This window comes from Anolis carolinensis, chromosome 1 (genome assembly GCF_035594765.1).
Source record: "Anolis carolinensis isolate JA03-04 chromosome 1, rAnoCar3.1.pri, whole genome shotgun sequence".
Taxonomy (NCBI): Eukaryota; Metazoa; Chordata; class Lepidosauria; order Squamata; family Dactyloidae; genus Anolis; species Anolis carolinensis.
The window spans coordinates 239,982,768-240,006,346 of record NC_085841.1 but is presented as its reverse complement, the minus strand read 5'-3'; the positions used below and the strand labels follow the sequence as shown (position 1 = coordinate 240,006,346).

General features: G+C 42.9%; 2 protein-coding genes across 2 annotated transcripts in view; both read right to left on the bottom strand.

Annotated features, from left to right (window-relative positions):
* The window catches only part of dnpep (aspartyl aminopeptidase), a 112,940-nt gene that overhangs the window by 22,878 nt on the left and 66,483 nt on the right, over window positions 1-23,579 (bottom strand). The gene's annotated exons all lie outside the window — the stretch shown is intronic.
* Window positions 1-23,579, bottom strand: part of ptprn (protein tyrosine phosphatase receptor type N) — a 54,728-nt gene that overhangs the window by 7,488 nt on the left and 23,661 nt on the right. The window contains exons 2-19 of the mRNA XM_008112011.2: window positions 22,709-22,759; window positions 21,028-21,141; window positions 20,299-20,404; window positions 18,637-18,820; window positions 16,582-16,897; window positions 16,269-16,352; window positions 15,600-15,637; window positions 14,890-15,212; window positions 14,014-14,100; window positions 13,073-13,152; window positions 12,460-12,524; window positions 11,594-11,806; window positions 10,641-10,856; window positions 9,278-9,425; window positions 8,909-8,982; window positions 7,868-7,945; window positions 4,345-4,464; window positions 2,620-2,786 (exon numbers count right to left, since the gene is read on the bottom strand). Of these exons, the coding sequence (XP_008110218.2) occupies window positions 2,620-2,786; window positions 4,345-4,464; window positions 7,868-7,945; window positions 8,909-8,982; window positions 9,278-9,425; window positions 10,641-10,856; window positions 11,594-11,806; window positions 12,460-12,524; window positions 13,073-13,152; window positions 14,014-14,100; window positions 14,890-15,212; window positions 15,600-15,637; window positions 16,269-16,352; window positions 16,582-16,897; window positions 18,637-18,820; window positions 20,299-20,404; window positions 21,028-21,141; window positions 22,709-22,759 (2,464 nt within the window). The remainder of the gene's footprint in view (window positions 1-2,619; window positions 2,787-4,344; window positions 4,465-7,867; window positions 7,946-8,908; window positions 8,983-9,277; window positions 9,426-10,640; window positions 10,857-11,593; window positions 11,807-12,459; window positions 12,525-13,072; window positions 13,153-14,013; window positions 14,101-14,889; window positions 15,213-15,599; window positions 15,638-16,268; window positions 16,353-16,581; window positions 16,898-18,636; window positions 18,821-20,298; window positions 20,405-21,027; window positions 21,142-22,708; window positions 22,760-23,579) is intronic.

Genomic DNA, 23,579 nt, shown 5'->3' with positions numbered 1-23,579 from the left:
CCTTCAGAAGTCATAAGGTTCATCACACAGCTCCTATATCGTTTTAAAATGTGTCCATCACAAAATCTCCTTGCATTAGAGGGATTTTAGCTTGTTCTTGTAAGCCACTCCGAGCCCTAGGAGAGTGTTTTTAAGATGTTTTAAAGATGTTTTTAAATTGTTAGATTTTAGCCTGTTCTTGTAAGCTGCCCTGAGCCCTAGGGGAGTGGCGGCATATAAGTTTGAATAATAAATAAATAAATAAATAAATAAAATTCATGTGGCATTTCCCCATTCTTGCCTAGTATGAAGTGTATATTTCCCAGAAGGTATTTCAGGTACTAAAATCCGCAGACATTGGAGGCAACGTAGAGGCACGATCACTCCTATCAGTAAATGTTTCTGAATTCGTGATCATGCATCAACTTTCTGCAGTGCTCTGAACCTCTGCTCATCCATTCTTTTTGCCGCTCAGGGCATTAAGCACAACAAATCCAAAACAGCCCTTTTCCATGTTGTCGAAGGTTTTCATGGTCAGAATAACTGGGTTGCTGTGGGTTTTTTGGGCTATATGGTCATGTCCCAGAAGCATTCTTTCCTGATGTTTTGTCTGAATCTATGGCAGGCATCCTTAGAGGTAATGAGGTATGCTGGAAACTAGTCAAGTGGGATTTATATATCTCTGGAAAGTTCAGGGTGAGAGAAAGAACTCTTGTCTGTTTTAGGTAGGTGTGAATATTTCAACCTGGACACAGCATATTATTTGAGAACACAGAAATGCTGGACCACTCTGACAACCACCATGTCAGACTAAACAGAGGAGCCATTGAAATCCACAAGCATGTGGACAATTTCAGCAGAAAGGAGGAAACCACCAAAAGGAACAAAATCTGGCTACCACTCTAAAATCAGGACAGCAAATAAACAACAACACTCAGAAAACAGGAGAATTGCAGACATCAACGTCAGCTAACACCTCCCAACAAAGGATTCCCCCAGGCAGTAAGCAGCCAGACCTTGAAGCTGAAAGGACATTCAATGCTAATCAAGGTGGACAGTTGAAACATTCACACCTGCCTCGAGCGGGCAAGAGTTCTTTCTCCCACCCTGGACCTTCCACAGATACATAAACCCCACTTGACTAGTTTTCAACAGACCTCACAACCTCTGAGGATGCCTGCCATAGATGCAGGTGAAACATCAGGAAAAAATGCTTCTGAAAAATGGCCATACCACCCAGAAAATTCACAGCAACCCATCCCTTCTCCATGTTGCCAGCACCCTGGGTTACTTTCTCCAAAGCCAATCTTACACAATCAACCTGGAAAGCATCCTTTGGCTTGTTAACATTTTGCAGCACCCTCAACTTTCCCCCCTGGTCCCATTACAATGATGCAGAACAGTGGTAGCTACCCCTAAAGGCCTCTCTTAGTTCTTCTGCCTTTATAAGCCATAGCTGAATTAAGCAGAAGGAAAATTCCCCAAAGCACTATAGGCCTTTCCCCCAAGGCACTATATTTCTATTATCCCAACCATAACAGCTTCCAGGAGAACTGCTGCCCTGTTGAACAGGACCTTCCCTACAGCAAAGTTAAAGACATTACTCAGATGCTGGCCATTAAAAGAAAATCAGACAGTGTGCTTCATTGTAATGCACTTTGAAATGACTGTAAGTGAAGCAGTTAAAAGCCAGAATGTGCTAACTGCTGCTAAAGAGGCCCTGATGGCTGTCTTGAGTGAGGAAGGGGAAAATAGGGGGCTTTAAAACAAAAAAATAGCATTCAATTATAAGGAAGGAAGGAGAGCATAAAAGTGACCAGACCTCATGAGGGACCAACATCGCACTGGAAGGGAAATGTGTGTCCCTCCAGATGTTGTTGGACTGCAGCTCCCATCATCTCCATGTCGTTGGCTGACAGGAGTTACAATCCAAAATTGCTCATCTTTCCACAGAATGACAGGTTCATATTTTAGAGGTTTTTTTAAAAAAATACTGGTAGCCATGAAAATGAACAAAATCTGGCTACCAGTATTTTCAAAACTCTAAAATTAGCACAGTAAATAAAAAACAACACTCAAAAGACAGCGGAATTCCAGACATGAATCAATCAGGGCCAGCTGACACCTCCCAACAAAGGATTCCCCCAAGCAGGAAGCAGCCAAGCTTTGAATCTGAAAAGCCATTTAATGCAAATCAAGGTGGCCAATTGCACCATTCACACTTGCCTCAAACAGACAAGAGTTATTTCTCCTGTCCTGGACATTCCACAGATATATAAACCCCACTTGACTAGTTTCCAATAGACTTCACAACCTCTGAGGATGCTTGCCATAGATGTGCGTGAAACATCAGGAGAGAATGCTTCTGGAACATGGCCATACAGCCTCAAAAACTCAAAGCAAACCATCTCCCAACATTGGCTCTGGGAAATAACGCTCTCCAGCTATCTTTTCAATATCAGGGAGAATAGCAATGAAACATTTGCATCCTGATATGGCACATCTTCTGGCACTTAGTCATACAAGCCCTGTCCGGAATCTTTCTCCTCCTGCCCCACTGCTGTTCGCTAAGTAACATGCACCAAAGCCCACCCCGGGCACCACAGCCCCCAATGGAGGGGCTGGGGTGAAACCTCGCACCTGCGGAAGTCTAGAAGGGGCCGTGTGGTGGTGGGGATGCCTTCGGCTGGCCAGCTCAGGAAGTGGAACTGTGTCAGAGTCCGGGTCTCCTGAGACTGCACATTCTTCAGGTAGAAGCTGCGAACCAGGAAATCCTCACACCAGATGTGTTCTGAGACCAGGTTCACCTGAATAGAGGGACCAGGATTGGTAGGCAGGATGAGAGAGGAGAGAAAAACAAGACACTTGCTTGGGCCTTTACATCATAAATATATATCATTATCATCCCATGCTTCTAAGCTTTCCTTCTAGTTCACTCCTTAAATCAGTGGTTCTCAACCTGTGGGTTCCCAGGTGTTTCAGGCTGCAACTCCAAGAAATCTCAGCCAGTTTACCAGCTCTCGGGATTTCTGGGAGTTGAAGAACAAAATATCTGGGGACCCACAGGTTGTGAACCACTGCCTTACTGCCTCATCACACCAGAGCATGGATCCACTTTAAATTTGGTTTCTGCCTCCTGCAGAATTCTGGAGTTTGTAGTTTGGTGAGGTCCAGGACCTGTCTGGCTGAGCTCTTTAAAGGCTCCTCTCTAAAGTGGATTTAAAGTGGATACAAACTCTAGTGTGATGAGGTTTTTAGATGCTTTATTCTGCTATTCAGTCAGCTACTACAAGGAGCTGCAGTGGCACAACGGGTAAAACCTTTGTGCCGGCTGACCTGGAGGATGTTGGTTGGCGGTTTGAATCCGCAAGACAGGGTGAGCTCCTGTCTGTTAGTCCTAGCTTTGTGCGGGGACATGAGAGAAGCCCCCTGCAGGATGGTAACACATCTGGGCATCCCCTGGGCAAAGTCTGAAATGACTTGAAGGCACAGAACAATAACAATCCTAATTGACTTGACTATCTCATTGGCCAGAAGCAGGCCCACACTTCCCACTGAAATCCTGATAGGTTAATGTTGGTTAAAATTGTTTTTATTTTTAAATATTGTATTGTTCTTTCATTGTTGTTGTTTTTGCACTACAAATAAGACATTTGCAGTGTGCATTGGAATTTGTTTGCTTTTTTTTCTTCAAATGATAATTTGGCCCCTCAACAGCCTGGAGGATTGTGGACGGGCCCTCTGCTTAAAAAGTTTGAGGACCCTTGATGTAGGGAAAAGAGCAAGACAAAAACAGTAGAGGACACAATAGTTCTGGAAGAAAACCATTAAAGTGTGTTCAGTCAGAAGTTAGAGGTCAGCTTCTTCCAGACCTGGAGTAGGTTAACCTCACAAGGTCCTTGCAGAATCAGGCAGATAAGAAGCAGGACAGAATTCAAAGGCATTGTTGCATTACTCTGGAATATCAGCATGCAAAAGGATTTTGAAGCACCTTAGAGACCAATTGAAAAAATAAAGATGTAAGCCTAAGCTTTTGTAGACTGAGTCGACTTCCGCAGTGGTTCTCAACCTGTGGGTCCTCCAGTGTTTTGGCCTACAACTCCCAGAAATCCCTGCCAGTTTACCAGCTGTTAGGATTTCTGGGAGTTGATGGCCAAAACGTCTGGGGGCCCACAGGTTGAGAACCACCGACCTGGGGGGCAGATATGATTCATGGATGACCACCTATCTGTAGAGGGAAGCCAAGGAAGAGGATCTAATAAATAAGGCAAAACAAATCTTGTCAAGAAAACTCTGTGTTAGGCCCATCTTAGAATTGCCATAGGTTATTTGAAGGCACACAAGATCAAGGCTTGTTCGGCTCACCTCATAGATGTGGTAGAGTGAAGATCCTTCATCTGGCCAATAACGGTCGCACTGTTTAACGCCGTCCTCTACCAGGGGACTCAGCATTACAATGACTGTGCAGCCATTTTCCCACACCATCTGCACAGAAGAAACAGGCATGACTTGGCCTACCTTGCAGTAATGTGGTGTGGGAGAGCTAGGTCTACTGCCTTGAGTTCATGAGTAGAAAGCTGGGATAAATATAGCAAATAGAAAGTTGAGTAAATGCATGTTGGATATAGCAACCTCCCAAGCCTCTCACTATTTATTTGTTAATGTATACAGTGTATTTGCTAACCTGTATTCTATGTGTATGTTGATTTGCCAGTTTGACTGACCTCTTTGTTGTGGAAGGGGTTATAGCCATGTGATTGTACTGAGCATATTCAGACTCAGGACTCCATTTTGTTTTCACGTTTGCATCAGACCTCAGTGGAGGTGGATGCATGCATGTTGCTGTTTGGACTTCAATATAGAAGTATGCTTTTGGACTTCAGTGAGTACAAATATACTTAAAGGCAATATAGTATTGATTAAGAATAATGCCCTGTGAACTCAAAACAGAGAAATCTACATCCTATCTATAACTGAACTTCAATAAGAAATGTGCCTGTATGATGAATTAATATAATATGTTTATGAATAAACAAGATATGTTATTTTTCTAAAGAAGACTTTGTTTTTATCTCTGTGCATATTTTAAACTAAAAGGTTTCAAGGGAGTGTATATATTTTGGGCAACTGCAATTTCAACTTCAGGCAAACAACCATCCTCTGCTAACCAAATATATTTTTGTAGTGGCATATCTTTATCCTTGGCATTTTAAAGACATGGTCCTTCAGTTTAACAGCTGAATTACCTATGTGACATTACATGAATGCTTGTGAATATCACTTGTTCAAAGAGTTGATTTCAAACAAAGTCATGCTCTTCTTGACTAGTGATTTTCAAAAGGTGGTCTCCACATATTCATGGAGATTCACATTTGCCAAAAGGATATGTGCCCAGAGACTGTCTACAATTATTTTCCAATAAGACATCACCATTCTCATGTCCCAAAGCAGAATGCATTCTTCTCCAAGCTGAAACAAGGCAGCATCCCCACTAGATAGGAATGAGTGAGAAGGAGGCAGGCATAGAGAATGTGGACTATGGACCATGGGATAAGAATGAGATTACAATAATCTCACATTCAAGAAGCAAAAGACACACTGACACACACCCATTCTTTCTCATCTCCACAATGGATCTTTATTGTTCCAGACAGGATGTGAACGAGTCTGGCCTGAAACCCATCCTAGTGCTATTAGTGTACTCAGAATCTCACCTGCAACTCTATAAGGCAGAGAATTTAGCATATTGACAATTTCTGCTTCCATTTTTTTAAAGCAAAGGTACATGTTTCAACCCTTCAAAGTTGAAGAAGTACATTTGGGCATTTATAGGCCACAATGAATACAATTCATAATTTATAGCAGGGGTAGGAATTGCTTTGAACTGCAAGCTCTTGCAGCCCTAGAAGACTGCAGGGAGTTGGAGTGCAACAACACCAGGAAGCTAGCACAATTCCCATCCCTAATTTAGAAAGTGAGGCCAGCCAGGGCAGTCAGAGATTGAGTTTCAGTGCTCCTTGTCGCCTCAGTTTGCTTTCCTTTTAGAAACAGTAAAATAAACAAAGAGAAAAAGGCAAAATGTGAGGAGGAGGTTTGCCAGATGGTGGCCTCAACCCTACATCCCCACAGCACAGCATAAATATCTGCCTGTGGACCCATGTCATGCTAAGTCAAATACCTTCCCCATATCTTACTGGCAAATAAATAAATAAATAAATAAATAATAATAATAATACTTTTATTTTTATACCCCGCCCCATCTCCCCGAAGGGCGGCTTACATGGGGCCAGGCCCAGTCAACAACAATAAAACAAAGCAATAAAACAGATCAAATAACAATAAAAACAAGTCATAAAAAATCACATACGAGGACAAAAGATAAAATCTTGGATAAAATCTGGAGAAACCTGAAGCTGCCTCATATAACCATTCCATGATTCACAGTCAGTTCACAGAAGCACTTCTATAGCTTTATAGCCAGACACAAAACGATCATGGCATTGCTGAGAACACAAGATGACCCCATGGACCTCAGCACTGATATCATTATTTCATGTCTGGCTATGGGGACATAACCAGATGCTTCTCCAAGATTGCCTGATAACTGCTGAGCATGTGGAATAGGACAACTTTAGACCGTTCTCAGTAATTTCTGGGACTTTGGGTGCTGCAATAGAAATAAATAAATACCAATTCTCATTGCATCTGAAAAAAGGACACCTGTTTATAGAACAAAAACTTAAGCATATGGATCCCCTAACAGAATTCCAGCTAGTATTTGTCACTTACAGTCCCTCCAGTGTCCCAGAATGGAAAATTTTCTCTATTGCAACCTTCCTCAACCCGATGGGTCAGAGTACAGGTCACATCATTCCCAGACAGTATAGCTGCTGGATACTATAGTATGACATGCTTCAAAAATAGAAGAGACCTCGTGGACCATCCAGTCCAACCCCCTGCTAAGAAGCAGGAAAATCTCATTCAAAGCACCCTCGACAGATAGCCATCCAGCCTCTGCTTAAAAGCCTCCAAAGAAGGAGCCTCCACCACACTCCGGGGCAGAGAGTTCCACTGCTGAACAGCTCTCACAGTGAGAAAGTTCATCCTAGTGTTCAGGTGGAATCTCTTTTCCTGTAATTTGAAGCCATTGTTCTGCGGCCTAGTCTTCAGGGCAGCAGAAAACAAACCTGCTCCCTCCTCCCTATGACTTCCCCTCACATCTTGATACATGACCCTCATCATGTCTCCTCCCAGCCTTCTCTTCTGTAAGCTAAACATGTCCAGCTCTTTAAGCTGCTCCTCACAGGGCTTGTTCTCCAGACCCTTGATCATTTTAGTCGCCTTCCTCTGGACACATTCCAGCTTGTCAACATCTCCTTTCAATTGTGGTGCCCAGAATTGGACACAATATTCCAGGTGTGGTCTGACCAAGGCAGAATAGAAGGGTAGCATGACTTCCCTGGATCTAAACACTATACTCCTATTGATGTAGGCCAAATAGGAATCTAGTGTCTACATCCATGGAAGTCATGCTACCCTTCTATTCTGCCTTAGTCAGACCACATCTTCATTTGATCAGAGTACCAAATGAAGGTGGCTGCCACACAATCTGTACATGGCCTCTGCCTAATCTAAATGAACTTCAAATATTTAACAAAATATCAGCAAGGGTGTTCTCCTAGACAGCCTAAGGAAGAGTTTGGAAAAGTTACTTCTTTGCACTATGACTCAAAGAATCTTCCATCCAGGTGTGGGATTGCAGTACATAAAAGCAATAACTTTCCCAAGCTCCGTGCAGGAAAATTGTCTTCGGTTGGGAAAATCCTCCTTGGTACTACCACCTACTCCAGACAAGTTTTTCCCCAATTAAGCTGCCCATTGGTCTCACCTGCCAGAAATCAGCAATGGTGTGGGACAAGGGCCCCTGAGTGGCAAGGTATGCTGGCATCCGTGGATCATGGTCAATCTGTAATGGAAAGTATACATGCTTTAGGTTTCCTGGAGGGAGGTAAAATGGGGAAAAGGCTAAGTCCAGGATGAGAGTAAGCAGCCACATGGGGTCAGGCTCCTATAACAGGTATTTGCTGGGGATTGGCAATTAGCCTTCTCTCATCTAAGATACAGAGGGTCACAACTCTCCTCAATTTTCCCCATTAGATGATGTGAGTTACAATCCAACATGATGGGGAAGGTTGCTTGCTCACCATGTTTACTCTTACTAGAGATCTTACACCAGTACAACTAGCATGTTTGTCTGCTTCCATAAATTAAGAGAAATATCATCTATCTATATGAAATGCCATTTCCAAGGCTCACTAATCCATTAGAATCAAGACGGGTGATCTACCCACATTTTCAAATGGATTTATTTGGAAGATGAATTGGGGCCAGCTTTATCTCATGTACACTGCACTCAACTATCACACTTAAGGACACATATTACTACCCTGATGGACTATTAATATCTCCCGTCTGAAAGCAGAAAGAGAGAGCCATACAAACTCCTTTCAAAGGAAATAGATTGTACAGACAGTTTGAAAGTGTGGGATTTAAGACGAGTGGAGCAGAAGTTGTCTAACTGGGAATTGCAAGACTTCACACCAAGAAAGTGTGAAGGTGTGCTTGATTCTGGAAGACAGGTGGCAGACAACATGTAGCATGACGTATCCTGCATTGGCAGTACTGGGGTGGATAGGGCAGGGGATGCTAAGCCAGAAGATTAAGCTCTTTGCACTCAATGAAAGCAAGTAACAGCAGAGGGATATGTTCTTCCATTTATAATGGGTTTGCTGCCTTTGGTCTTTAGGAGAGTCACTTCCAATGGACTGTTAAGTCCCAATAGGAATGGAAGAGGTTCTTCCTTATAGTGGGGGCTGTGAGGTTGGATGGAAGTGTTCAACATGTGTATCTGGGTGACTTTTTCACTCACAATAGGACTGGCATTAATGAAGTCACTCCGGGATGGGTTGCTCTCTGCTTTCAGTTTGATGCGGGCATGGTCATCTGGGAACAACAGAAAGTACCAAGAGTAAATGCAAAATGCTCTGCTGGAACAGGTGAAGATGATGGGGGTATTCTGGGCTTTGAACCTGCCAATGCAGAACTTCTTGGTGGAGCAGGGAGAGTGTTTTCACCCAACCAAACCCAAAAGACTGAAAATGATGAGTCAAATTAATCAGTCAGGCTTATACTTCAGCCCCATTATGCCAGTGAAAGTCTTGAAAAAAGTAATACTACCAGGGTTGAGGGAGCTCTGTCTTGTTATGTTGCCAATGTGCAGTGACTATGAGATACTCACAGGGCACATAATCGGGGTTGCGGTTTTTCTTGATATTGGCTTCACACTGGGCAGCATCACAGGAACTCGGCTCAGCCTGGTATGCGCACAATGCTTGCCACTCCTTGGCTAGCCGATCGCGGTTGCGTAGGTGGTCTTCCATGTATGCCTGGAAAAAAAAAGGGGGGGGGGGGAGGGGGAACAAAACAAAGTGATCATCTCCTGAACTTGACCATGGACAAGAAAACCTCTCTTTGTCTCTAGAGTACAACTCACACAACCTCCAGTTTACTATGGCCACTGGGCTCTGCTGGCCCAGGGTTTCAAGAAGTGTGGCCCACAGTATTAAATTTCAAAATTTTAAAATTTCAAAACTCTTGACACGCAAAATAAAAAATGCCAGTACAAAATTCAAAGCTATAAAACAAAGGCTTTTCAATATAGTTGGCCTTAGTTTTAGTCTTTGGCATTTCTAGAGAGGGCCAGGGGGGCATCTTTTGTATAAAACCCTCAAGTATCAATTGTTCTGGATTACACAGACCAATGGTCCAACTCTATGATAGCTACTTTCCTCTGTTCCTTTGACTACTGAGTACACTGTTGCTTTTACTTATTCTCTAAAATAGGAGGTCCAATGTCGCCTGACATATGTACAGGTTGAGTATCCCTCATATGAAATACTTGGGATCAGAAGTGTTTGGGATTGTTGATTTTTTTCAGATTTTGGGATGCCTACATTTGCATTTGAAGTTTTGGCGATAGGAACAAAGTCCCAGCATGACCTTTATTTTATACATTTTTAAAAATAATTTTGTCCTCAAAACAATGTTTCTTGAACTTTCAGAATGTGAAGGTAACACTATCTCAGCCACCTGTGTAGACAATTTTGGATTCTGGAATATTTTGGAATTTTGAATGAGGGACGTCATTTTGATATACAGGAGATATGGCACAGTGGGTTAAACCGCTGAGCTGCTGAACTTACTGACCAAAAGGTCAGTGGTTTGAATCCGGGGAGTGGGGTGAGGTCCCGTAGTTAGACCCAGCTTCTGTCAACCCAGCAGTTCGAAAACATGCAAATGTGAGTAGATCAATAGGTACCATTCCGGCAGGAAGGGAATGATGCATCATGCAGTCATGCCGGCCACATGACCTTGAAGGTATCTATGGACAATGTCGGCTCTTCAGCTTAGAAATAGAGATGAGCACCAACCCCCAGAATTGGACACGACTAAACTTGATATCAGGGGAAAACCTTTACCTTCACCTTATGGCAATGAAAATGCTAGCATTTGAAAAGCCATATCTGATAAGCATACACCTTTTAATAAAGTATTTTCCTCAAAACACACACACACACAGATTGAGTGCTAGGGTGTCTCACCAGGATCATGTGACCAGTGGAGATATCCATGTTGGATTGGACGGGCTCCTCACACCAGGACGGTGTGCTGCTGTGGGAGCTTGGACTGGCCTGCGGTGCATCGCTGAACTGGGAGGAGACGCTGCTGACACGAGAGTTCTCGGCTGGGGCAGTGGGCGGCGGGGCTTCTGCCCGACCAAAGAGTGACTTGGCAGCCATATGTTGCCGGCAGAGCTCCTGTGGGAAAGGCAGCAGCTGAGAAAACTATCCCACATCAGCCTGGACAGGTTAACATGGGGAGGGGCAGCTATTACAAGGCAAACAGCAGTCCTAAGATGGCCAAAGACACCCCCATTCCCAACCGCAACAGCAAATACCCTTATCTCTGCACTCAAGAGTTGCTAAAATAAATACACAGGGCATCAATGATTAGAGAATGACTCATTTTTACCAGCTATGGGGTTAGGAAAGTACACCTGTTCAGGAGCAAACTGTCTTAGGGCTATCTGAGGACAATGGGAGTCAGAGTGGAGCTAGCCAGACAGGAGCTGGTCCTTTGCAACCAGGAAGATAAACTATGTCACGTAGAGGTGAGGGCAGTGGAGTGGGAATTAGAAGATCGAGGCTGAAGTTCCCACTGAGTCATGCTCTCAGTTGTGGCGAGGATACAGTGAGAAAGAGAAGAGCCACGTGCACTACCTTGTGTTCATTGGAGCAAAGGTAGGATATAACTAATATTTCAGTAAATAAATAAAGTATAAAAAGCAATGTTCCTTGATACAAATTTGCCCCTCAAAACCAGGTCTTTGAAGTTTTGAGGTTCTCCTTCCTCCACACTTCCCACTGTGATTTAATACTAGTTTTTTTGAAAGTGACATGGTGGATCCTCCCCTGCCCCAACTCCTTTGTGTTCCTAGAGCACTCCAGCCATTGCAGCTCCCTGCTCCCTACCCCAGTGCACACTGAAGTGGTACCTGGTACTCAAAGGTACTGTCAGCAGCTCCCTCAGGGCCCAGTCCTGCCATCCGCTCTTTCTCTCGTTGCTTGGCGTGTTGGCGCAGGCAGAAGACCACCACAGCAGCAATAACAACACCAGCGACACAGGCCAGTAACACAAAGGTCAGCAGCACAGAGCGAAAGGTGTCCCCAAAGTGTGTTGGGTGTGGGTAGGTTGCCGCCTCATTGCGCTGTGGGAAGACACGCATCAGAACTGAGCTTCTACTGGGAAGAGGAACTGATTTTTGCAATAACACAAGATGAAGAGGATAATACATATCTTCGTTAGATGGTGCTTGATCACTTTTGCAGTGGAAAGCAAATAAAAAAGTAGAGTGTGCTCTTGGTATCTCCTGACATTTGGTGTCAAGTCTACATTTGGTGGGTGCTCAAGTCCCATTATATGCAATAGTGTAATAAAAAGGTTTCCCATAAACAAAATGGCAAAATTGTCCCCTTAAGGGAGGGAAATATTTTAAAATTTAAAATGTTGATGGTTGAATCTATGGATGCAGAATCAATGCCTGTGAAAGGCCAATGGTAACCCATTTACTCATATGCTTTGCTTTCATCCTTGGGAACACAAACCTTGCTCACACTACCATTAGCACATTTTCACCAGAATACTGTACGCTGTACGCTGCAGGCATTGCAGCATGTTCCCTCTCCTGCACATTGTACTTCCATCCTACATACAGACTTCTAGAACCGGGTGGGTGATGCTTGGATCTTGGCTGATAATACTCCATGAACACTGTGAACCATGAGAGCAACATCCACATATCCTTCATTCAAACATAGACAGGGCTACAAAAACTGCACGGCCAATCACATCCAGATTTACCTGTCCAACGCCCATCTGCACGATCTTCACTCCCACCTCTGTTTCCAGCTGTGGCTTCACCAGTGCTAGAAGAGAAAAAGAGAGGAAGGGGCAGAAAAAGAAAACCACCTGGGAAGACTATCTTGAGAACTAGAGACTGGTAAACCAATAGTTCTCAGGAGGGCAATAATTAATAAGTTGCCGGACAGAGCTTGGAAAATTACTTTTTTGGATTATTGGCTAGGGGAATCTGGGAGTTTTCATCCAAAAGAAGTTAGCAGTAACAGCTCTTTCAAAGGATGGAGAACTAATCCAGTCAAGAAATTATCTAAGTCTTGATTCATAAAAGATGATATCCTCCACTGATAGTGGCAGGTGGCATGGGAGATAACATCCAGTCAGCAGAGATAACATCCAGCCAGCTGGGCAAGCATGTGAACAGAGAAGAAACAGTGTGGGAAGCAGAGGTTTATGGGACTGTGCTATGCTTCAAGCTCCACCCCCCCCCCCCTTAACCTCTTTGACAAGAATTACCAGTTCCTTGGTAAAACCAGGTCTGGGCAATGGGTCTGTAACCAGATAGCTTCTCATACATTGTGAACATTGTACAATTTGCAGTCAGCAGTCAGCTTACCAGCCCTGTTGGCCACATCACCCAGAGACAGGTTTTGGTGGTTTTGACGGATGCGGAAAGTGAGGGCCGGGCCCACAACACTGCAGGGGGAGAGGTCTGAGGTTATGAGAGTCCCATTCCTACCCAAGTGTGCTCTTACCTAGTAAGTATGTCCTTCTATTCTTGCAGGCTACCCATTCTTGGTATCCAAGGGACTGTCACTAGTAGTCTCTCCTCCGCCTTCATGCACTAATCACAGGCTAAATTGAAAATGAAGGCTATCTCTGTTCTGTTTTGCTTCATGATCAGGAGGAATGCCACCATCATGGTCTTTGATACGCTGAAGAATCAGGTCAAGACCAAATCAAGAGACCCTTGAGAAAGTGATGGTAAGGAAGAGTGTGTCTAAGGCGCCTTCGACAATGCCATATAAAGTCCAGATTATTTGCTTTGAAATGGGTTATATAGCAACCCTGAGTCCCCTTCGGGGTGAGAAGGGCGGAATATAAATACTGTAAATAAATAAATGTAGACTCACATACATCCCGTTCAAAGCAGATAATGTAGATTATCTGCTTCGATAATCTGGATTATAAGGCAGTGTAGAAGGGGCCTAGGACACCTTTAAGTTCCCTTCTCATGCAATAAAATTATGTTCAGTGTAACAGAAGTGGTTTAACCACCTTAAGGAACTCTTATAACGTCAGGAGAGAATACTTCTGGAACATGGCCACACAACTCGGAAGACATACAACAACCCAACTCTTATATATATAAGCAAGCATCCTTGTGACCTTTGGGAACAGATCAGGACAATGGGCTATCACTCATCCGAAAAACCTGGGAAGATCCTGAATATCCTTCAACCTGAGAGATGCTTATTCTGTCAGATATGTCACCACCACTCCAAGTTCTCCCCTTCCACTTCCTAAATCCCCAGACATTTGAGTTCTGTTACTTGCCTGATGTTGATGAAGCTGGCAGTAGACAAATGTACATGTTCTGCTAGGATCTCCAGGAGCCTGATACCAGCAGCAAGTCCCAATGGTCTACAGGAGACAGAGACAGAGTAGACCAGGAGTCAAAAAGTGTGTGTGTGTGTGTGTGGGGGGGGGGGGGGGCACTTGGTGGCAGAGAACAGATGGACAAGGCATTTGCTTACTACATTTGCATTCACCTGATGAACAGGTTAAGACCCTCCTTCCTGCTGCCCAATTAGGAAGCAACATAAGTGATGTGGCCACATCATAGCAGAGCCTGACATCAAGAGAGTCCCAACCCCACTACCCAGCAGCTCACATTAGATACGAACCTCAAGCCATATTTCAGTCCAGATATGACAAATACCACCTCCCTACACACATTCTTATCAGAAGTTTTGCAGGACCAGGTGATGATGATGGTGATGATCTTTATTTATATCCTACTTTTATCTCTTGATTGAGACACAAAGTGGCTCACAACATTAAACATGATGAAGAGTGAATTAGACAGAGGGAGCAACCCTTATCACTACTCACTTCCAAAATGTAATTACTATACCATTGCCTGGCTTCCAGACTTTTCCTATATTATATCATACTCCCCCCGCCTCAATTTCCTTGAGTGTTTCTCATGTGTTGAACAAATTCATTACATACACATTAAGAGCTGGAGGCAACTGGTGCAAATCAGTGTGGTGCTAATTTTCAAGCAGTTTTGGATGACGTATTATGTCTACTTCTCTGGACCTTGTCCCTATGCTAGGTAAGTTTACCTAGTCCCAACTTTGAAACATTGATATCACCCACATTTCCTTGGCTCCTCCCCCTTTTCGAAGTCCCTCCTCCCACTCTCACTTCTGGTCGGTGACGATGTAGCCGTATTCCTCTGAAGCCAATGCCATGTCTGTCCGCTGGTCCTCCCTGCTAGGTCCCCCATATGCAGTGTGGCTTTTCTTCACCACAACCTGCTCCACAGGGCTGCTTGTGTCGTCCTTGGCAGGATGCAGTGGGTCAGAGTTTCCTGGGGAAGCTGTTGTCACTGCTGTTCTGACCTCAGTTGGACCAAGTGTCTCCCTCTGGGCCAGAAGTTGTCCCTCTGTGGGAAAAGCACTAATGTGGGTCCCCTGCAAAGGTGGCAACTCCAACTTCTCCCCATGTTGCATTTCAGCTTCTGTCGCCTGAGGAGAAAGAGATTGGTCAACTGTCAGTGGTTAGCAATACCAGTAAGCATTGCTTCTAAGCTGCAATGACCAGCTGTGAGATGTTTATCTTGTCTTGCAAATTGTTGAAGCCCATTCTGTCCCCAACTGTCCATCTAGAAACTGGCCATCTAATTTTGTTGGGGGATTTTGTTGTATGCCGAGTCGTTTCTGACTCATCTTGGATTATTAAGATTTGTCCAGAATTGCCTTTGCCTTCTTTTGAGCATGGCTTGCCCAAAGCCACACAATAGACTTCCATGCCTGAATGGGGGTTCAAATCCTGCAGTCCTACACTCAGACCAATACACCACACTAGCTCTGCATTTCAATTTATTAAACACATTCAGAAGAAACTGTGTTTACCCGCTTAGACTCCAGGGCCTCTGGTCCAAGCCCAGCAGCTGGAGAGAGAATGAGAAAAGGGAAATACTTAATTTTCACTCTGAGATATCTGAAAGTTCAAGCTTGACAAAAAGCCAAACCTTTTGCTTCAGAACTGCTTTTCAATAATCCCAAATATGCAGGGTGGTTGGGTGGGTTTGGTTACAAAATGAATGTGGAAACTTGGACCTTCTGGGGTCATTCAATTACCATTGGCTCCAATCAGCAGGACTAAGGGAAGGAGATAATGGGAACTGTGATCCAAAATCTGGAAACTCCCACTTTAGAAGTAAAGAAAAGGCATTCTGCAAAGATTTAATAATATTTTTGGTCCTCATCATCATCCACATTTTTATTATTCCTTGTAGGCACTAAGGCAAAGTGCTGGTATGGGAAGACACATTCCAGACTGAGCCCTAACTCAACTGTAGCCCTGGATTTTATGAAGAAACAAGACAATTGGGATGATAATTACAACACCCATCAGCCTATCCCTTATCAATGAATGGATAGTCCAGATCTTGTACTATTTTGACTTTAGACACAGCCTTCTTTCTTTCCCTTTCCCCCAGCAACATCCATTCCAATGGTGACTTCTGCCACACAGAGACACATATTTTTCATTCTCTTATATTACCTCACCAAATTTACCTGGATACTGTAGGAATCGGAGCATGTCCTGTGGTTTGATCCCATAGCTAGCAAGCACTGCCATCAACCTCTGTACAGCTTTGTCTGTGGGTAGAAAGGGAGAAGAAAAAAACCCAAAAAATACTGTTACTGCAGGACTAGAGCCTGGAAGAAATACCTTTTTACTACAATTCCCAGAAAACCAGCCAGCGTGGCTATGAGAACTCAAGGAGTTGTAGACCAAAAGGTCATTTTTCCAAGCTGTTTTCAAACTGAGATCCTCACCAGCACAGTGCACAGGGAGAGGTGTTGAAGAAAGCCAAGAGAGACTCACCTGGATCTTCCAGGTGTGCCTGGGACTCTCCTCCAGCTTCAGAGTTTTCACCATAGTCCCGAAGGACCCCGCTGTTTCTGGAACTTTGCCTGTGCTGGCCCCTGGGCCTGGATTTTCCAGCCTGCTCCTGGGTCAAGTACAGCGCTCCCAAGTCTTGGAACAGCTGACCTCCATCCAGTCCCTGCTGCCCCCTGTACGAAGGGGCAGTGCTGGCCCCAAAGAGAGCCTTGGAAGCAGCAGCTCGATCCAGAAGGAGGGGAGACTCTGAGTTGTGAATGCTGGGACGGTCCTGGAACATACCATCTGTGTAGCTGAACTGTAAAAGAAGCATAAGAGAGGAGCATAAGAAACACTGTCTTAAACTAAGGGTGCATCTATACTGCAGAATTAATGCAGCTTGACACCACTTTTACTCCCATAGCAAAATGCGATGGGATCCCAGAAGTGGTAGTTTTACAATGTCTTTAGCCTTCTCTGCCAAAGAGTGCTGGTGCCTCACCAAACTATAACTCTCCTCATTGAGCCATGGCAGTTAAAGTTTACTAGCATTTGTTTTCAGGAGGGGAGTAATAATAATAATAATAATAACAATAATAATCTTTATTTATGCCCCGCCCCTCTCCCCAAAGGGACTTGGGGTGGCTTCCAACAATTCAGATGCAGAGAATATAAACAATAAACAAACAACAACATTAAACAATTATCACTACATAAAATTAAAATTACATACTAATAAAACATTAATAAATAGCAGTTTTAAAGCTATTTGCCTTCTAAAAGCAATTTAAAATATAAAGATCAATTAAAACAGTCCATTCCTAAATTCAATCTATAATGTAGATCAGGGGTCCCCAAACTAAGGCCTGGGGGCCACATGCAGCCCATCAAAGCCATTTATCTGGCCCCTGCGGCGGCAGCTTCCTTCTCCTCCGCCGAGATATGTGCAGTGTGCACTGCATAGGAATTTGTTCATAGTTTTTTTAAAAAACCTATATTCCAGCCCTCCAATGGTCTGAGGGACCGTGAACTGGCCCCCTGTTTAAAAAAGTTTGGGGACCCCTGATGTAGATGAACACCAAGTTAAGCTGCTGTTAAATTGAGCTCAGTGTAGACTTGCAATTCATTCTCCAATGTTTCAGGGAGGATACTTTTCTAGCCTCATATGAAGACCGTAAGGATTAAACCAGGGACTATATACAAAGCATTGGCTCTACCACTGAGTGACGGTCCATTGCTTGAAGAGCCCAGGGCAGAGAGAGAGAGAAATATGTTAATGTATACATGCACTTCTTGGTGTGTTTTTTGGTTTAAAAAAAACAACAAAATTTCCCAATGAATGAAAACATTAAATTCAGAAATCTGCCTTTCAAAGTACGTGGTATTTGCTACCCTTACGTTGGTTGAGCATTATGGCCTTTGCTATCATTTGCTTTCAGGAGGGGACATAGTTTGATATTAGAATTTGTGTGACAGATGCTCCACATATTCTGATCCTGATATCTCCACTGAAAAGAAGGCTTTGAGGATATAACCCTTTATTTAAATAGGAGCCCTGCAGATCATGCTGGAATGCAAACCCCAGAATCCCTAGACAGTAAAGCAAATGTCATGGAATGTGGGAATTGCAACCCAGCAACATCTGAAGGACTGCAAGATACCCACTCCTGCTTCTATTTTTTTTAAATTAACATGAAAGGCTATTTAAGGTTTAAAGATATATGTAGCTGAACCCCAGCTTTTGATAGTCACAGGCAGCATGGCCAGTGGTAAGAGCGGATGGGAACTGGAGATACAAAAACTTCTAGAGGGTCACAATTTTCCCATTACTATTTTACATAAAAGTGCTTTAGAGGAAAGTCCACACAGAACAATGGTTCTCAACCTGTGGGTCCCCAGGTGTTTTGGTCTACAACTTCCAGAAATCCCAGCCAGTTTACCAGCTTTTAGGATTTCTAGGAGTTGAAGGCCAAAACATCTGGGGACCATTGAGAACCACTGACATAGAGGAAAGGGCCACCCCACAAGGTATTTGAGGCTGCCTTTTGGGACGCACACCTGGTGATGAGGGTAGGAAGAGAGGAATGTGTCCTTGTAACCCAGCTCAGGCTGTGAGGCCAGCAACAGTTCCAAGTATCGCTGCAGGAGGGCAGGGGGGAGAGGGGGCTGGTGAGCTGTCTGGAGGGAAGCAGGCTCAGATGGCAAAGACGTTCTTCTGGGAGCTGGATACGTGGATGGAAGCCTGAAAAAGAGCAAACCAGGACACTGTGATTTTAGAAACAGGAACTCACAGGGATTCGCATTTTTCAATCCAACAAAAAAAATATTTTTTTTCTGATCACTATTGCATCAGCACAGCTCTAGTTCTAATTCTGGCTTATTCTGTGTAGCCAAATTCTCTCAATTCAACCAATTCAGAGCTAAAATATATATTGACTTTGCCGAAAAATTCTGGCTTCAAGAGTTATGTTCTGAGTTGTTTACAAATTGCTAGCATGCCCCTGATTTGATTCAGACTGTGCTCCTGTCATAGGAAATATGAGGATTTGAATAATTTAATCCTGATTTGCATTGAGTGGCCAGCACCCCCAATGTGCATTTGTCACAGAAGATCCATTAATATAAATGAACAATTTTTGGCAATGTAAATTCCAAGTACAGGATTCTGATAAAGGAAAAGAAACCTCTTGGCTAAGATGTTCCACCCCAAATCCTGATCTCTATGCTGCCCAGGAAAAGAGAAAGGCCTGTACTCAAGGCCACAATGATGCAGCTAAGCAGGGTTGGACAATTGTAGAAGATGCAGATCATTTTTGGCAGGCAAAACTAGAAATACCATCAATTTTGTTCCACAGCAGTGTCCTGCCAGTTTTGGAAGGGTTTGTGTGGTATATTTTAGTTACCCACAACTCACCGAGGCTGTCAGGAGTAGTGATTTACTAATTTTTACCGCACAGTGTTTGAGTATCTGTGTGTGGGCTTTTGGGAGAATCTGGTGAGCCACAAAATAAGTTCACAGGACCATATGCGGCTCCTGAGAAGCAGCATCTCCATTCTTGACCTAAGACATATACAGTAGAGTCTCATTTATCCAAGCCTCGCTTATCCAAGCCTCTGGATAATCCAAGCCATTTTTGTAGTCAATGTTTTCAATATATCGTGATATTTTGGTGCTAAATTCATAAATACAGTAATTACAACATAACATTACTGCGTATTGAACTACTATTTTTGTCAAATTTGTTGTATAACATGATGTTTTGGTGCTTAATTTGTAAAATCATAACCTAATTTGATGTTTAATAGGCTTTTCCTTAATCCCTCCTTATTGTCCAAGATAATCGCTTATCCAAACTTCTGCCAGCCCGTTTAGCTTGGATAAGTGAGACTCTACTGTATTGATAAATAGCTTGATAGATAGCTGTCACCTAGAGTGCAAGAGAGTATGTTATTTATTATTATTTTTTGTTTCTCACATTTATATCCTGCCCTTCTCACCTGAAGGGACTCAGGTCGGCTTACAATAATGGCAACAATTCGATGCCCATACAGATCAATATAAAAACAGTGCATAAAACAGTTAAAACTATTAAAATACATTATAAATTACAAAATATAAATTTTAAACATAAAATGTTAGCCTGCAGTAGGCATCTTCCCCCTTATTCTGACATACAAAAACCTGACTCAGTGAATCCCACAAAAAGTTGCTGACCTTACCTGTTCTCAGCCACCGACTCCCATGTGGTTGAGAGGTGAAGCTTAGGTATGCGCTCCATTTCCCGGGAGATCACGTACTGGGTAAGGCCATCTTGCCACGACAATCCTGCCATGAAGATGTGAAATCAAAGATAACAAGAGTGTGGTCACCAAAGCTAGGTACTAGATCCAAACTTTGAGAGGAAACTGAGCTCCTAAGCATGAGAGCAACATTTTATCCAAAGGATATTCCACCCCTACCACCATAGTATAAAAGAGGAGTGAGAATTATGATGTTGCTAAACTACAATTCCTACAATTCTTCACTATTGTTTATGTTAGCTAGGACCAACGGAACTTACAGTCCAAAATATCTGGATAGTGCCCGATTCTCATATTTGGTATAAAAGATAGGAAAGGGTTTAGAAGGAATAGATAGCAAAACAGCTTATAACTTTGGATGAGCTGCAATCTTTCTTTCTCTCTGAGCCTGACTTTACAGGGTGCTTATGAAAATAAAATGGGGAGGAGAGCTATGTATGTATGCCACTGGGAACTCACTGGAGGACAGGATATAAATGCACTGAACAAACAAAGAAGTTAATACATAAAGTGTGCAAGCAACGATGCCAAGGCTACAGGAAGGAACACAAGAGTACTCATAAACTCTCTCTCCAATTTCATGCAGAGTCGGCCCATTTTCCCATCTTGTGTTTACTCTTGTCATTCAGCCTGGTAGAAGACACCCACCTTGTGCCATAAGATGTTGGAGGACATCCTGCAGACGTTGGAGCACAGCTGCGGAGACCTGGAAGTAAGGCCGGTCTTGCTGCGAACTTTCCTGGCATTGACCAAATAATCCATCTGCAAGTACAACATGGACACAGAATGGGCTGCCACACAAACCAAGTGGCAAGTAGTATAGGGAGGGCAGAGGAAAAGGGACACAGAATAATGAACTGCCAGACGGGCGGATAATAATTAGCAGTCTAGCACACATTTAGTGAGGAGACTTCAGGATAAGTAGTAAACATATTAGGAGCATAAAGTGGATTAAAGACTGCACTACTGCCCCTCCTAAGACAAGTATATGTGTTAGTTGCTAGGAGCCCCCGGTGGTGCAAAGGGTTAAACCCTTGTGCCAGAAGGACTGATGACCGAAAGGTCGACGGTTCGAATCCAAAGAGCAGGGTGAGCTCCCATCTTCCAGCTCTAGCTCCATGCGGGGACACAAGAGAAGCTTCCCACAGGATCATAAAACATCAAAACATTCGGGTGTCCCCTGGGCAACGTCCTTGCAAGCGGCCAATTCTCTCACACTAGAAGCAACTTGCAGTTTCTCAAGTCACTCCTGACATGAAAAAAAGCTTCATTATGCAATTTTACATGTGCTTTTTTGAAAGAAAACCATAATGAATTTGGTAGGACATACTTCTAAGCAAGCTTGTGTATGGCCACATTATGAGACACAGGGAAAGAAAAATAATGTCTTTATGGAAAGGTAAATAATCAGCCATTTCTTTCCCTCTGCTGCTCCACCAATATACTCCTCTAGAACTTCTAGACCAGATCCTGCTTGCAAGTACAGTAGAGTCTTGCTTATCTAACATAAATGGACCGGCAGAATGTTGGATAAGTGAAAATGTTGGATAATAAGGAGGGATTAAGGAAAAAGCGGGTAAATGTCACATTACATTATGATTTTACAAATTAAGCATCAAAACATCATATTTTATAACAAATCGACAGAAAAAGCAATTCGTTAGGTAATACAGAACGTTGGATAAGTGAAGGTTGGATAAGCGAGACTCTACTGTATTGCAACCTGAAAAGTTAACCTGAAAAGCCGATGGCAATATTAAGGAGTATCTTGAAGACATATGCCAGCATAGAAAGAGGTAAGCCCTAGATTTAGTCTGGTACCAAACTATAACTCATCTCTGGTATTAAAGTTTACAAAGTACTCTTGTAAATTTTAATTCTCAGAATATTTCCAGTTGTAGAATTTCTTGCCAAGGCAGGCTTGACCCCCTCTTTTTTGTCCAATAGATATACTTTGGGTGACTGATTTTCCTCTTTTCATGTGGTTTTATATTGCCTTTGATTCATTTTTAATATGGTCAAATAGAAAATTGAATTGTATTTTTAAAAATCTGCTATTGGTCCCAGCATTGAGAGATAGGTGGGATCTAAAATTTAACACACAATCTTTCTCACGTTCTGTGTTGATCCATGCTAGAACTTCAAGAACAGATCCTGCTTGTAAGCATTGCTGTCCAACTCTTCCCTCCATCATGTGAAAAGTATAGCTTAACAAAATGAAGAAATCCAGCTTATATTACAGACCACTAACAGCCATTGTTTTGCTCTCATCCTTATAAATGCCTCTCTAACAGATATCCACCCACATTCCCACCCCTAGTTAATTCACCTTGCACACAGACTTCTTCTTGGGAGCAAAGTCTTCTATCAAACAGGCATCCTAGAAAAGGAGAGAGAGAGAGAGAGAGAGAGAGAGAGAGAGAGAGAGAGAGAGAAAGAGAGAGAGAGAGAAAGAGAGAGATATGTGTCAGAGTTTCCCAGACAGAGGAATAATTAATTCATAGAGGAGATGACCCGGCTGCTTTTATTTCAGCTGGGGCTGAGATGCATGTGGCTCCTGTGATGATGCTTTCATCAGGGCAAGTCTCATAATTCAAAGTGTTGAAAGTATGCTGCAGACTGGATCCATGTCTTTCAACTATGGGAAATGCTTCATGCACAAATTTATTAGACTCAAATATCAATTTATTAGACTCAAATAGCATTTATGAAAAAATAATGATGGGGCTCTGGCTTACCAGCTAAACATTTGTACTGAACTAACTGGTTGAATCACAGTTAAGTAACTATTTCAGAATCTTGTAGCTGCAACAATAATTCAGATTCAGCATACTGAAAATTCACATCCATTTTAACAGCCGTGGAATGGTTAAATCAAGTTACTGAACAGTGCAAGAATTGTCATATTAACCAATAAAGTAGACAGAAAAAATAGACTTGTCTTCTAGTTACACTGTACTACTGATACAAAATGAGGAAGTAGGAAATTATGTGTTTCTGACTTTAAAATATTGAAAATAACTCTAAAAAAAGAAATGACAGGTTTTTTATTGATTTATATTTAAAAGTCAAAAAGATAAGAAGGTCTCACCAATCTAGAATATCCAAATGACCTAGCAATTGGCCTAGATGTTATACAGAAATTCTTCTTTCTTATAGCAGGGGAGAATAAAACTAACTCTTCGACCAAATCTGTCTTG